At 37.6% G+C, this 12944-nt stretch overlaps 1 protein-coding gene across 2 annotated transcripts; it reads right to left on the bottom strand.

Annotated features, from left to right (window-relative positions):
* Positions 1-696: 696 nt before the first annotated feature.
* Positions 697-12029, bottom strand: OVA5 (Lysyl-tRNA synthetase, class II). Of its 2 annotated transcripts, XM_078573913.1 has the most exons (14): positions 11701-12029; positions 10834-11046; positions 9871-9982; positions 9540-9648; positions 7791-7848; positions 7098-7166; positions 5189-5296; positions 4030-4122; positions 3826-3930; positions 2670-2876; positions 2154-2248; positions 1665-1755; positions 1396-1572; positions 697-924 (listed from the first exon to the last, which is right to left on the bottom strand). In XM_078573913.1, exons 1-14 carry the CDS (start codon positions 11962-11964, stop codon positions 832-834), a joined length of 1794 nt encoding a protein of 597 aa, XP_078430039.1. In that variant the 5' UTR covers positions 11965-12029; the 3' UTR covers positions 697-831. The 2 variants fall into 2 exon arrangements, with proteins under 2 accessions (XP_078430039.1, XP_078430040.1); XM_078573914.1 differs by lacking the exon at positions 7098-7166.
* Between the last annotated feature and the right edge of the window lie 915 nt (positions 12030-12944).

The raw sequence follows: 12944 nt of genomic DNA, 5'->3' as shown, positions 1-12944 counted from the left end.
ATTTCCACTTCTATTTTTTTATGTTGTCCTAAACTGTCCCATGTAAAGTCATTATGCCCAGGAAACTGTCCTGTTGAGAAACATGGGTGCACCCCTGGCATGTCGATTCTGTATGGGATCGGGAATGGAAAACGATAGACGCACTGATTCATAAATGTTTAAAAATTGAGAAAAAATCATTAAATGAAAGTTTAGACATTCGTCTCGCGTCCCACCCAACGCATGTGGATGCGACCATTTTTTGTCCAGATATGAAAAAAGAACCATCCCTTCATTCTTCTGGTAGATGAATTTCCATGTTCAAGGCCCTACATGGGATGGTTTTTCATCCATGGGTGCACTACAAATATACCAACTATTGCAACATGTTCAGAGGGGAGTTCCTGAAGATAAGGACAGTACAATGAGAGCTCGACCCCATTATTGACCCTGCTAATTTTCCATTGCCCTTTTTAATCTCGCTCCTCTTAGTCTCCTTAAATTTCATAAATAGTGGTTCACAAGTCCTTCGCAATTAGATTTGTTTATAAAATCCCTTCATTTCACCAAAATGCTGAGTGTTAATTTTGAAAGTTTAATTTAACTCCATGAGAAATTTCTACTTTTTGGGAATATCTTCAATCTATTAAGATTTTGTGGGAAGAACAGATTTGGTTTTTTAATGCCTCAGGTGATGCGTCACCTTGTCAACGCTCAGACTGAAATTTCTTTAGCTATTAAAATTATTATTCAAATGCATTACCTGAAAGACCTAGAAGTACATGGCCCACATACTGTATAATTCAGCCAGAGAATAATAAAAATCAGAAGCCTACTCAATGAATATTGAGGTTAGTGCTGAATTTTGAGAACGGGAAATGCGATGACATCACGAATGCTGGCTGAGTTTGTCAGAAGCATCACTAGTCTGTCAATCCCGAGACCCTGAAAGCGATCAAATATTTGATAAGCTAGGGAGGTTTAGACTTAAAAGGGCAAATTCAAAAATTCAAATTCAAGATAAAATGTTTGATTAATAAATGCATGCTAAGCATTGGCATCAACGATTAGGATGACAATGATGAATTGGTATCGCCCTTGACATCATCAGTTGCTCGATGATGAGATTAGGGGTTGATGATGATGATGATGATGATGATGAATTTATTATCCTCCAACAACCATGGTTTGGAGTCAACGGTGAAGATAACGAGTGAAGAATGGCATTTAATCATTGTCTTTATCCTTCTTTTGAATCCCCTAATGAATGACATCAGTGAATTTGTCATACTCCCCCAACCAGGCATAGCTCTTAGCAGCAAAGTTAATTGATGATGATGTTTATGATGCTGTGGATGATTATGTGCACGATAATGATCCTGCAGATGATGATGATAATGCTGGTGATAGTCTTACCATCCCTGAAGCAGGTGGCATCCCGTACTCTAGGGAGGTCAAAAAGTCCTCGTCCAAGGTGACGTCATATGCATTATCATCTGCATCTTTCTCTTTGCCTTCAGATCCATCTGTTGGCGGGGAAGCTGCCGCACGTTTGGAATTGTGCTGTCGTACTTGCTCTTCCAGGCGGGCTCTCTGGCATTTAGAAGGATTTTTTCTAATGGAGTAAAGATTACCATTCCCTAAAACAAAAGGAAATAAACAAGACAATGCTAATATTGGGAAACCTGATCCATTGGATCTGTCAACTCTGAAAATGCATTTGCAAGCTCACGGCCACATATAAAAAGTTCAAAGCGCTCAGTCAAACCTGGCTGCCTGTGATCAGAGGTAAAACATCACCAAAACTTATCATCGATCATTTCCAAGGTTGGGATGCAAAATGAATTCCAACTGAATATGGGCAACTAAAACGTAAGGGAATAAATAATATGAGCCAAGAAACGTTCCAGATGTACTTATCAAATTTTATGGAATTTATAGAATGATGCGATTTGAAATATGAGCTTATCTTTCCATGAAATGTTGGAAATGGAGCAAATGCAAAATATTATGAGATAACAACTCTTAATTATAATTTTTTTTAAGAAATACTGACTCATAGTTATATGAAACAGCCGGGAGAGGTATGGATAAAGGAATGCTTTGTAAAAAGAAACACTGAAATACAACACAAAAAATAACTTATTACCAATAAAGATAAAGTTTCTTAGTACCTTCGATGAGGTTTAGCTAGAGGAGACACCTCCACAGGATAGTCTAAGACAAATGTGGGCTGTACCAGGTTGGGTTCAACAACAAGCTCGAAGACCTGTTAAAATAGTTCATCAAGAATATTTCAGTTCCGAATTTCTACAGATTGAAAAATAATTTAAAGGAGGAACAACAAAATCCTAAGAATAATTTTTTAACCATCCAATAAAAGAAACAAAAATTTTTGATTGGATGGGAATGAATTAAAAAAAGGTTGTATAGGCCAATATCCAATTTGGAATATTGGCTTTTCCCAGAATTTGGAGTACTTATAATGCATATAAGCTTAAACCATGGATTATACGAATCCAATTTCTTCTTTTAAACATTTATAGCAATAACAAAATTAACCCAAATAGTAACATCCCTGAATTGACAATAATGTAGTCTCCTGTCTATTTGGCAATTCAATTCCTATATAGAATAAAATATAAATTTTGGCACAGCCGTAGACAGCAATCTATATTGTCCCGTTCTACCTCGTTCATCACGTGGCCCACAGACGGGCAGTTGCGAATGGAAATCCCATCTTTGCCCTCTGCCCCAATCCCTAGGGCCTTGATCGCGACTGCCTTAGCGGCTTCCAAATCGTCTCCAACATCATTGAAGCTGACGCCAGTGTATTCTTTAACAAGATTATGCATGGTTTCTCGCCGCCATGGCCTCTCTAGACATATCTCAGTTCCCTAAGAAAATAAGAATATACGATTATTTGTCTGAACTACTGATGATGAGGGTATTAAATAACAAAGGACTGAATGACAAACTAACAACTACAAGAATCGCAAACGACTTGGACTACAAGTAAAAATTATCGATGGAACACAAGGCCATCACAACGATAACCTGGATCAATTAATAAATAAAAATTAGTCGCACTGATGATGGTTCATCACAATAATTATATTCTATCTTATTTTTTATTTATTACGATAAGCCATTGTAAGATGTGATGTACGTCACAATCAATTAATCAAAAAATATGATTTACGTCATGATCATATCTAAATAACACAAGTTGAATTTTATGTAACTAAATAACGCATGACATACGAAGAAAATACAAAATCAAGCAACTTTTAGAGTGCGGACATCAAAAAATCAATGTAAAAAACAACCAACTTAGCACCTACCAAAGGAGATAGCCACATGCATAAATAAGACACATAAAAATGGTGAAAACAAGCCTCTACCATCATAAATGAAAGAGAAATGATATTGATGCATCCAACTCTTAGAGAGAGTCCAACGGAAGGAACAATAAATTGGACAACACCAACGACACATGGACAAGTGAGAAAAAACCTCACGTCGACCAAGAGCATACAAAAAAGACATAAGCTTAGCGTACTGCAAATAACATCTAAAATAAATGTAACTCAAGCAGTTGAGGATTGAGATTTCATCCTGTATGGGAAGACTGTAAATATTTGAAATCATGGATCTGTTTTTTTTCTTTTTTTCTGAACCCTTAATGGTCTATTATTTGTCTCTGATAAACATACCACAAAAAGGAGCAAGGAATTTAATAATACATTCTCTCTGCAGTATGTATATTGACCAGGATGGACAGATAAGAAATATAACTTAGCAATTTGGGATTATAATTGACCTGGCAACAGTCAAGAGTCTTGCCTGGTAGTCGATGTTGAGCTTGCCATGAATCACTTGACAGCATCGGGTTACTATCTCCTCAGCCATATTCATCATACTCTCATAATCTGAATACGCTTCATATAACTGAAATGAAAAGATACGTTTAGAATCCGGTCATTTGCGACATAAAATTAAATCTGCAATGAAATAAGTTAAAATATAGAAGGGTGAAAGTAGACCAACCTCAATTGTAGTGAATTCAGGGTTATGACGAGTTGAAAGGCCTTCATTTCTAAATATCCTGCCAATTTCGTAAATCTTCTCAAGCCCCCCAACCTGTGAATGGCATAGAAGAATCCAACTGAAATGGGGAAAACCCTAGAAATAAAGGGAAAGCTGTCCCGTGGGCCTGCTTAAGTAAGAAAATGACAAAAAATACCTACAAATGAAAGAATCTATAGATGGGAATATGCAGATGAAAAGAAAATCATTTAACAAGATGATGAAAGATGAATAAAACGGGAGTAGTTTTGATTGTTGAGGAAAGAATGTTCTTATTTCATTCATCATTAGAAACTCTTCCGGACATCTACTTGGCGGCCATATTGATAATGATGTAGAAAGTTAAGTTCAGTAAGAATTTGCTCATTCATCGTTGATTCTCATTAATCACCCATGACTGAATGGTTTTAACGCCCAACTTATAATTAGTTAATTTTTAGGTTTGATACCAGCTAAATGCAGGCCAATGGAACCGCTGAAGTCAACAACTCAACTAGAATCCCCTCTAAACCAAAGTACTCTCTTTTTGCACACATAACAGAGTATTAAAGCGTAGTGGCACCATTACATACACACAGGAAGAATAGAACTCTTTTGGATACTAGAACTAATATGGAATAAAGTTGATTATATCGGTGAAATCAAGTATTCTGTGTTGAGAGAAGATAAAACATAGTTTTTTAATAAACAACCAATCTACATCTAATGTCAAATACGTACAACTAGGATAGATACAAAGGGTGAAACTCGTCTTTGGTGTCGTGAGGTCATCCCCATGAACAGTCACATACTCATGAGAAAATGAACCTAGTATGGGGCACACCGTCCAAGTAAAATGTTTTGGTTAATATGTTGGCAGGATGAACTTCGCCAGGAAGGAGAAAAATAAATGAACTTTACTAGATTAACATCTTGGCTACTCTTCCCCAAGGGATGGCTGCATCACTATAAAAGTATAAACGGCCAAGATACCCTAGAAGGTTAAATAATAGAACCTCCCCTTAATGGACTAAATGATTAAAACACCCCTCTGATGGGGATCACATCAAATTCATCTCCCATTACGTTCGTATGGGTTCAAAAGACACCAAAGAAAAAGAATAAATCCCAAGAAATTCACCAGCATTCTTTTCAGATGCAATTCTGTAGCAATTCTGAGGAAGAGATCTCTGCCAAGTGAATTGTGATAAGTAACAAATGGTCTAGCTTCTGCACCACCAGCTGCTCCCTGAATAAAGAAGTACAAAATCACTAATATAGTTGTCTGAGGATTTCAATATTGATACACCGATAATAAAAAATAAACAAGTCAAAGCCTCCACATAAAGAGTAAATAACTGAAAAAAAAAATCAGGCATTAACAAATCAGGAATTAAGGAGAGTAAAGTAATGATTGAATCCTTAATTACATAGATGAAAAGGAAAATTTCCAATACTATGACATAATTTAGGATTCCCCGACCCCAAACCGACACAGAAGAGATAAATTCTAAAAAGTCTTTATCATACTGTCTAAACTCCATAATTATATTTTTACCAGATTCAAGCTGGATGACTTCCAATCTATAATCTCGAGTTTCTAGATTCAGGTTTACAGCTAGTTAAATCACGGGGAAGGTATAACCGAATCAGACGACATATCCTAGCAGAAGTCTAATTTATTATCAGAGCTCTTAGTCAGCAAGAACGGGCATTCCACTATGCCAAGTATTTTGTCAACAATCAACAACGTATAAAGACCGAAGGAATGAAAAAGCAGTTTTTAACATGCCTGAGGCCAAATTTGCATTTAACATAGTGTCAAAGACTCCAGGCATGACCTTTGTTAATCTAGAAAGTCATTGTATCATGGAGACTCAACACTCTTTTTTTGAAAGAAAGATAGGAAAGATCACACAAAGTCAGTGACTCAGGGTGTAAAAGCCCAGGGGTAAGATATTTTTATCGTGGAAACCCAATATTATTCTGCAAGATCAAGATCACTTTTGAAACCAAACAGTGCAATCCCTCAATGTTTTTAGGTTTGATTCTCATAAAACGCTTCAATTCTTTCTGCATATTTTTTTATTAAGTCACAAAACGATCCAATCAACTTCACTATCGTCATCATTTTCTCGTACCCAAAAGAAACCCTTCTCAACACAATTTGATATCAGGTCAATTGGTGTCTACGTGATAGAATCCCCCCCGGTCGATCTTAGGAATTCCAAATCAAATTCTCTGAAGGCCAATAACCTCTCAAGAAGATATGGCCAAATGCACGATAAATCCAAATTCAAGTCTTGGAGAGGAAGAACTGGGAAGGAAACAAGAGAGATGTCGTGGAAGAGAAAAGTAAGGATGGAAGAGCACAACTCAAGAGAATAGGTGATGGGTTGTGGCCGGATCGGCCTCTCCCCTTCTGGTGCAGAGGATCTCCCCACCAGCCCTCGTCCTTGCGACCAAGAAGATAGCTCGATGCCCTTCCCTCTTTATTTTTCTTTCTTTGTAGCCTCCCCCTCCCGCCAGTTATTCAAAATGTCGCACGTATTTATGGCGATATGTACATTTGACTCTTCATCTTCTTCGGGAGGCACTTGTCAACGTGCGCCCTTTCGTCTTCTATGGTAAGTCCTAGGAAGGTTCTTATCACTACGTGAAGCTACAAAAGGTCTGCTGGTCGGCCGATAAGACAATATTGTCTCCTAGCACCACCAATTGCTTTCTGCAGCAGGGCAAAGAATGCATTTTCCTTTCATTCATGAAAATTGGGCATCATTACATTAAGGGTTTATTATTAATTTTCTTCATTTAGGGTAAAGAAATATACATTAATAGACCCAACGATTAAATGGTTCATGCATACTAATCGAAATTTAGGAGAAATTAAAAAAAATTTAAAAAGTAATGGAAAATCATTGGATTAAAATAATAGAGATTGTATTAAATCATAAAAATAAAATAATATGTTATGATTCTAATTGAGAACCGTATGTTAATATTAGATTAGAGAGAATAAAAGATGCTCCCAAAGAGAGTTTAAAGCAAACCTGCAATACAGGAGTTTCAACCTCAATGAAGCCAAAACCTTCCATGGTCTTACGTACTTCAGACACGATCTATTAATGGAAAAAGGATTCATGGTGATAGAACCGAATGACTATGCTTACACGAATGAAGAATTATTGGATTCACTAAAGCTGATTACATACTGACTGGAACATAAGATTTATTGCAAAGCACAAAAAATGAATGCAAAGAACAAAATTATCATGGAAATAGCTAAAGTCTGTTTAGATCAATTAGTTAGTTCTTCAGGTTGATTTTTGGGAAAGACAAGGGTGCAATCTTCAGACTGCTTCTCAGTAGGAAGTAAAATGGAAAACAGTTTTAGCATATATTATCCCCCCTTGAAAAGAAAAATATCCTGGATTAATCGACTACTGTGAGACAATAGGGCTAAAGTTATATGGCCAGTTGAGCTAGGATTGCATTCACTGGGATTATCCAAGTGATAAAATTTATGGGATCTAATTCACTATGTTAACCTACAGTTAATGGTTGATTTGGCTACGAGAAGATTTTGTAACATGCTAAATCCACCAAAACAAACGATACAAAACTCTCGCATAACCCACAAATTTTTATCTCTCAATAGAATTTAGTCCTGCAAATTGAAAATGAATGCAGCTGATGATTAAAAAACCAATAAAATTATGTAACGAGTCAAATGACCTCAATACCTTAGCTCTCATGCGAAATACATCTACGACTTCTGGATTGGCAATCATGTCAACGTACCTGGAAAAATAAGTAAAACGTGACTCATTAATGAGTGAATGTAGTGAACGAGAAAAAAAATTGGTATCAAAAAGAAGGAAAAAGGTAACTTGATTATGGGGTACATGACACCCATGACAAAGCCTTGCTCTTGTAACAAAAGAGCCTAACCTTAGAAATAATAGACGGAAAAGGCAAAGGGACCCTTTTAACATTCTTCTCAAAGATGCAGCGTACCAATCTATAAGGACTGACACATTGCAACCTCTTGGAGTTATTTTCAAGTACCCAAAACAGCAAAAAGAAAGGTGTACGACAAGACCTACATGTGAATTGTATTCCGTCTTAGATTTGCTAGATTGACAAGATATATTATTAACGTTTAAGAAGTTAAACGACTCACACTAATCAGACCGGTGCTCACTGATATCTTTTACTCTTTCATATGCATATTCCTCCATTTTTTCAGAACTTTTGCCAAGATCCAAGTATTTTCTATGAATTTAATTTGCATATTTTACTCATGGGATTCTCTTAATCCAGCTTAAGCCAACGCGAGGCTTACTAAATAATGATGTGTCTGGTCGTAAATTAACAACCTATACTGTTGAACAAGAATCCAAGACAGGCATCACAGCAGATAGCCCAACAGAAAACTCATAATTAAAAAACTACTAAACTTGTCACATATTTCACCTGACATCTTATTGAATGGGCCTGCTCAGTCAATTTATGAAGGATTTACTGAAGGCAAACCCAAGAGCAGCCAATCGTGGTTAAAACACTTGAAGGGGACCCCAGGGTGTGACATTCTATTAAGATCTCATGATCGCACTAACTTGGAAACTTTTAGAGTTGAAAATTAAACCAGAAGCATCATTGATAAACAATTTACCACTAGCCACGGTTCTTTCCTCAGCGGAAATCCAAGCAAAGCAAGAAACAACTAGCAGGCTTCTTCTAAAGCTCTGAATCAAGTGGTGTGAGGAACTAGCAAAGCTATCTGAACCAAAGTCATACTTGAAGCTCTGAACATACATTAAAGCTCTGCCATCAAGCTATTCCATGACACCAAGTTGGCTATTGACATCACCCACGACCCCATCAACCACGACAGGACAAAGCATGTGAAAGTGAACCATCAATTCCTTGTGGGGAAGTTGGATAGTCATACGTTCAGCATCCAGAATGAGATATCAGTGGAGCACCATCAGAATGATATCCAGAATTAGATGTGGACTTGCTCACTTAGGGGTTGCACAACCCCTTTACACACTGACACCTATTCCCCATCAAAAAGGGGGTGTGTTGGTGAATGTCTTATTCCTTTTTCAACCGTTAATGATTCTGGAGGTGTCCTCGCCACCAATAGCTAAAGATACTCACTGAAGGCTTGGATCCTGACTTAACGAACAAGGGTCCTTCAGGTATCAGTTATAAGATTCTAGGGATCTTGACTGAGTAATGATTATGTTTTCTCTTGTATGCCATTTCTTCTGTTTTTTCATTTGTGCCAAGCATTGCCCTATTGACAAGCTCCAGTCTTGAAAGTGGTGAATCTCACTCCGCCACAAGAATGAAATCTGGTGCAAGGTCTCAGGATCCAGCATTATCAATACAAATCTAAACACCACCAAAAGTTTATGTTTACAAATTCATAAGTTGAAAAACAAAGGGTGTAAAATCATTTATACATTTTTTTACAAACTTACCGCTGGCGGTAGCGTTTATCAATGTCTGTGAGACCATGATATTTATCTGGAAGCGGAAGTAGAGATTTTGTGAGGATTGAAAATGATTTAACATGGATAGAAAGCTCCCCTGTAGAAAGTACATTTTAAACAATTAGCTTGATGAAGAACCAAAAATAATAATTCTCAGAAAGATCACAAAGAAGAACTGTAGTAAAAATAATCTTCAGTCAGCTGATAGTTACGAAGTACCAAAAATTTGTGAATTTTAACCTTTAAACATTGCATTGAGCTTCATTCTTGAATATTTCTAACGCGGGAGAAAAAAGAAACGAAGTGATTCAGTGTGTACCCTTTTCTGTCTTCTTTATTGTGCCACTCGCACCAACAATATCGCCAATATCAACAAATCCCTTCAAATGCTCAAATAGATCTTCTTTGAGGCTTTCCTTAGTACAGTATAACTGGATTGAAAAATGAGATAAGAATAGGAGCAGATAATTTCAATCATAACGTGCGGTCAACCATACTAACTACAAGAACTATGAGAAACAAATCGGATTTTTATGGTAGACCCGATTCCAAGGAGACAAGATACTTCTGGTCTAATTTGTTTCTAAAATTGTGTGGGCATCTGTCCCACCATCCCGTCTCCAATTCTTGTCAACATTAGTGACTATCCATAACAGAGAAAGTAACAAGAAAATTGGTTAAAATATGCTCCATAACTTGGCGAATTACTAAGAAAAGTAGACAACTTTATTCATCTAACTTAAATAGAAATATAAACACGACAGAGAAGGGTAATAATTTTTTTATTTATTTAAATGAGGTTTGAAATGAAATATATCAATCAAAAGTAGTAAGATAACACTTTAAGACCTACAAAATACTATAACGTTTGCATCCAACATTCTACACTGCTCGTCATGACTTAATTCCCGACAAAAGTCAATTTAAAACAACTGGAACTTTTAGGACCTCACATCCTCAGAAGAATCAGCAATATTTTCTAGCCTTCAGAAGAAAATAATAAATGCATACGATGTCATAGAGTAAATGGATGACCAATGCACAGAAGGAGCAACATATTGATCCCTACTCTGACAATAGTTTGGTTTCTAATTTATTATATGCCTCACTTTATTTCATTTAGCGGTTATAGGTCACATTTTCACAGGTGTCAAACTTTTTTACGGAAAATTTTAAAACGATATTGGCTCCGATTGTTAATGGTTTGGAGATGATATACTGAATCAAAATGAACATGAATGTAAGTTCAATGGAAAGGCCATTAAACAGAGGAAAAGAATACCTGAATTGTTCCTGAATCATCCCTTAGCGTTAAAAACGCAAGTTTACCAAATTGTCGCCGAGCAACAATCCTACCAGAGACAGAGACAAAAACTTCTTCGCATTCTTCACCATTTCCTAAGTGACAGAACTCGTCCTGGATGTGCTGAGTGGTATGACTTCTTTCCCATTTATACGCATACGGTTCGTGACCCTTGCTCCTCAATTCTTCCACCTAACATGGATATATCGAGAATGAGCGAAAAAACGACAAATACTGTGCAACAGCTCTGACAAGTTCTGACATTTTCTTCAAAAAGCAAAGTCCTTACATATTTTTAAATTCGGAACTCAAATTATCAGACTTGGAAAGATTTAAGATCCCACTGCCCTACGTTTCTGTAGCTTTGACGAGTTCTTCTCAAGTGGTCATTCGGAACTGAACTTATCAAATTCAAGTGTGTGCACACCTGATCAGAGTTTTCACGGGTTTATTACTTTGACACCGAAACTCAAAGTTCATCAAATCTAGAAAGCTGACTAGAGATGCGGCAGAATTCTGGGTAAGCAAGGCTTTGTTCTCACTATACAGATACATCATCATCACATGACAGTTTGGAGATCCCTCTCCTACAGTCAGGAGACAAAAGAAGTAGTCACGCCCAATTTTCACATTTCCAAAGCACCCACCGGTCGCAAGGAGAATGGCTTTATGATGAACATCTCATGGAAATATGTCTTTGACGCCGAAATTCAAACTTAATCAAACCCAGAAATCCGACGAGAGTTGGGCCAAAATTATGAACACCTAATACTCACTACGATCAATAAACGCAAACTTATCCGAGAAAAACAGGAGCAGAGCCCGGAATCAGCGAAAAACAGCAACCTTTTGTAGCCGAATAGCGCGGATCGAATCTCTATCAGACGTGGAGGCGCTCCTTCCGCGGCGGCGATCAGGAGAGGATGAAGCAGCGGAACCCGCAGCGGCAGGAGCTGCCACGCTAGAAGAGCAGCATCTGATCGTAGAATTCCCCCTGACCCTACCAATTCTCAGCGAAGTCCCGGCCGAAGCTGGCCATGGCGACGCGGAATGGGACACCAAGAGCCGAAGAGGGCCGGATGTGGCCTTCCATATCCGCACCGCGTCCATCTCCAGAACACTCCTCGCTCTGCTACCACTGCGCGTGGGCTCGAGCTCGGGGATGAAGAGATTGAAGAAGGCTTTAACGGCCATCTTATCTCCCAACTCCCAATCTATAATGGGCCTTTCAAAATCGGCCCAGGCTGGTTTAGGCCCATTTACATTTTTCCACTTGATCCAGCCTATTAATGACGTCATCTTTTTGTTTAATATTTCCTAGATATGTGGCCTTATTTCAGTGTATCACGTCATCGGTATCAGATTAGGGCTGGAGCAGTGATGGTGCACACACCTAAGCCGCACCATTGGAAGCGACAACACTAGTGCGGGTGGAGACGGCCTGGGTCCATGACATGCCATCTTCGTTGAACCCTGATCTGGGATACAGATTTTATTTGATATTATGATTTGATTTCTGAATTTTTTTAATTTACAGTTATTTTATCACTCCTACAAAGCCTGTAAAAAGGCCATTGCTGTAATGCATCATTTGGTGCTTTTTGGAATTGAATTTCTTCTCCTCCAGAATTTCCCTTTGTTCACTATCTGCCACCGCCACTTGTCGCTAGGGAATGTCCGTCCGATATCCATCCGATATCCGGTATCAGACAACCGATATCCTATACCTGGAAAAAATCGACACAGTTTCTGATACCAGATATCGAACAGATACCGACAGTCATGTGTAGAACGGATTACGGGACGGATATCAAACCATTAAGGACGAGGCGGATCTCAGATACTAGACACTGTAATCTAATATCCGGATATCAATATCTGGTGTCAAGACAAAAAATCAATATTTAACATGAGTTTATATGATTTACGTTATCAACGCCCAAATATTGTTAATATGTTATTACCTCGTATAATATATACAACTCAAAATTTTTGTTTTCTTCCATATGGGATAGTAGGATTCGTAGTTTAATATAAACTCTGAATCCTACTATCCCATATGGAAGGAAATGAGAATTTGAAGCTTTATA

This window comes from Wolffia australiana, chromosome 4 (assembly GCF_029677425.1).
Source record: "Wolffia australiana isolate 7733 chromosome 4, ASM2967742v1".
Lineage (NCBI taxonomy): Eukaryota > Viridiplantae > Streptophyta > Magnoliopsida > Alismatales > Araceae > Wolffia > Wolffia australiana.
This window is presented reverse-complemented; position numbering and strand designations above follow the sequence as displayed.

What these genes read in the sequence shown, in the direction of transcription:
- OVA5 (XM_078573913.1), bottom strand. Translation starts at nt 11,964, where the DNA reads ATGGACGCGGTGCGGATATGGAAGGCCACATCCGGCCCTCTTCGGCTC. An exon ending in TATTTCGCATGAGAGCTAAG is followed by an intron (nt 7,167 to 7,790) that starts GTATTGAGGTCA and finishes TTCCATTAATAG; the next exon opens with ATCGTGTCTGAAGTACGTAA. An exon ending in TGCATCTGAAAAGAATGCTG is followed by an intron (nt 4,123 to 5,188) that starts GTGAATTTCTTG and finishes TGCCATTCACAG; the next exon opens with GTTGGGGGGCTTGAGAAGAT.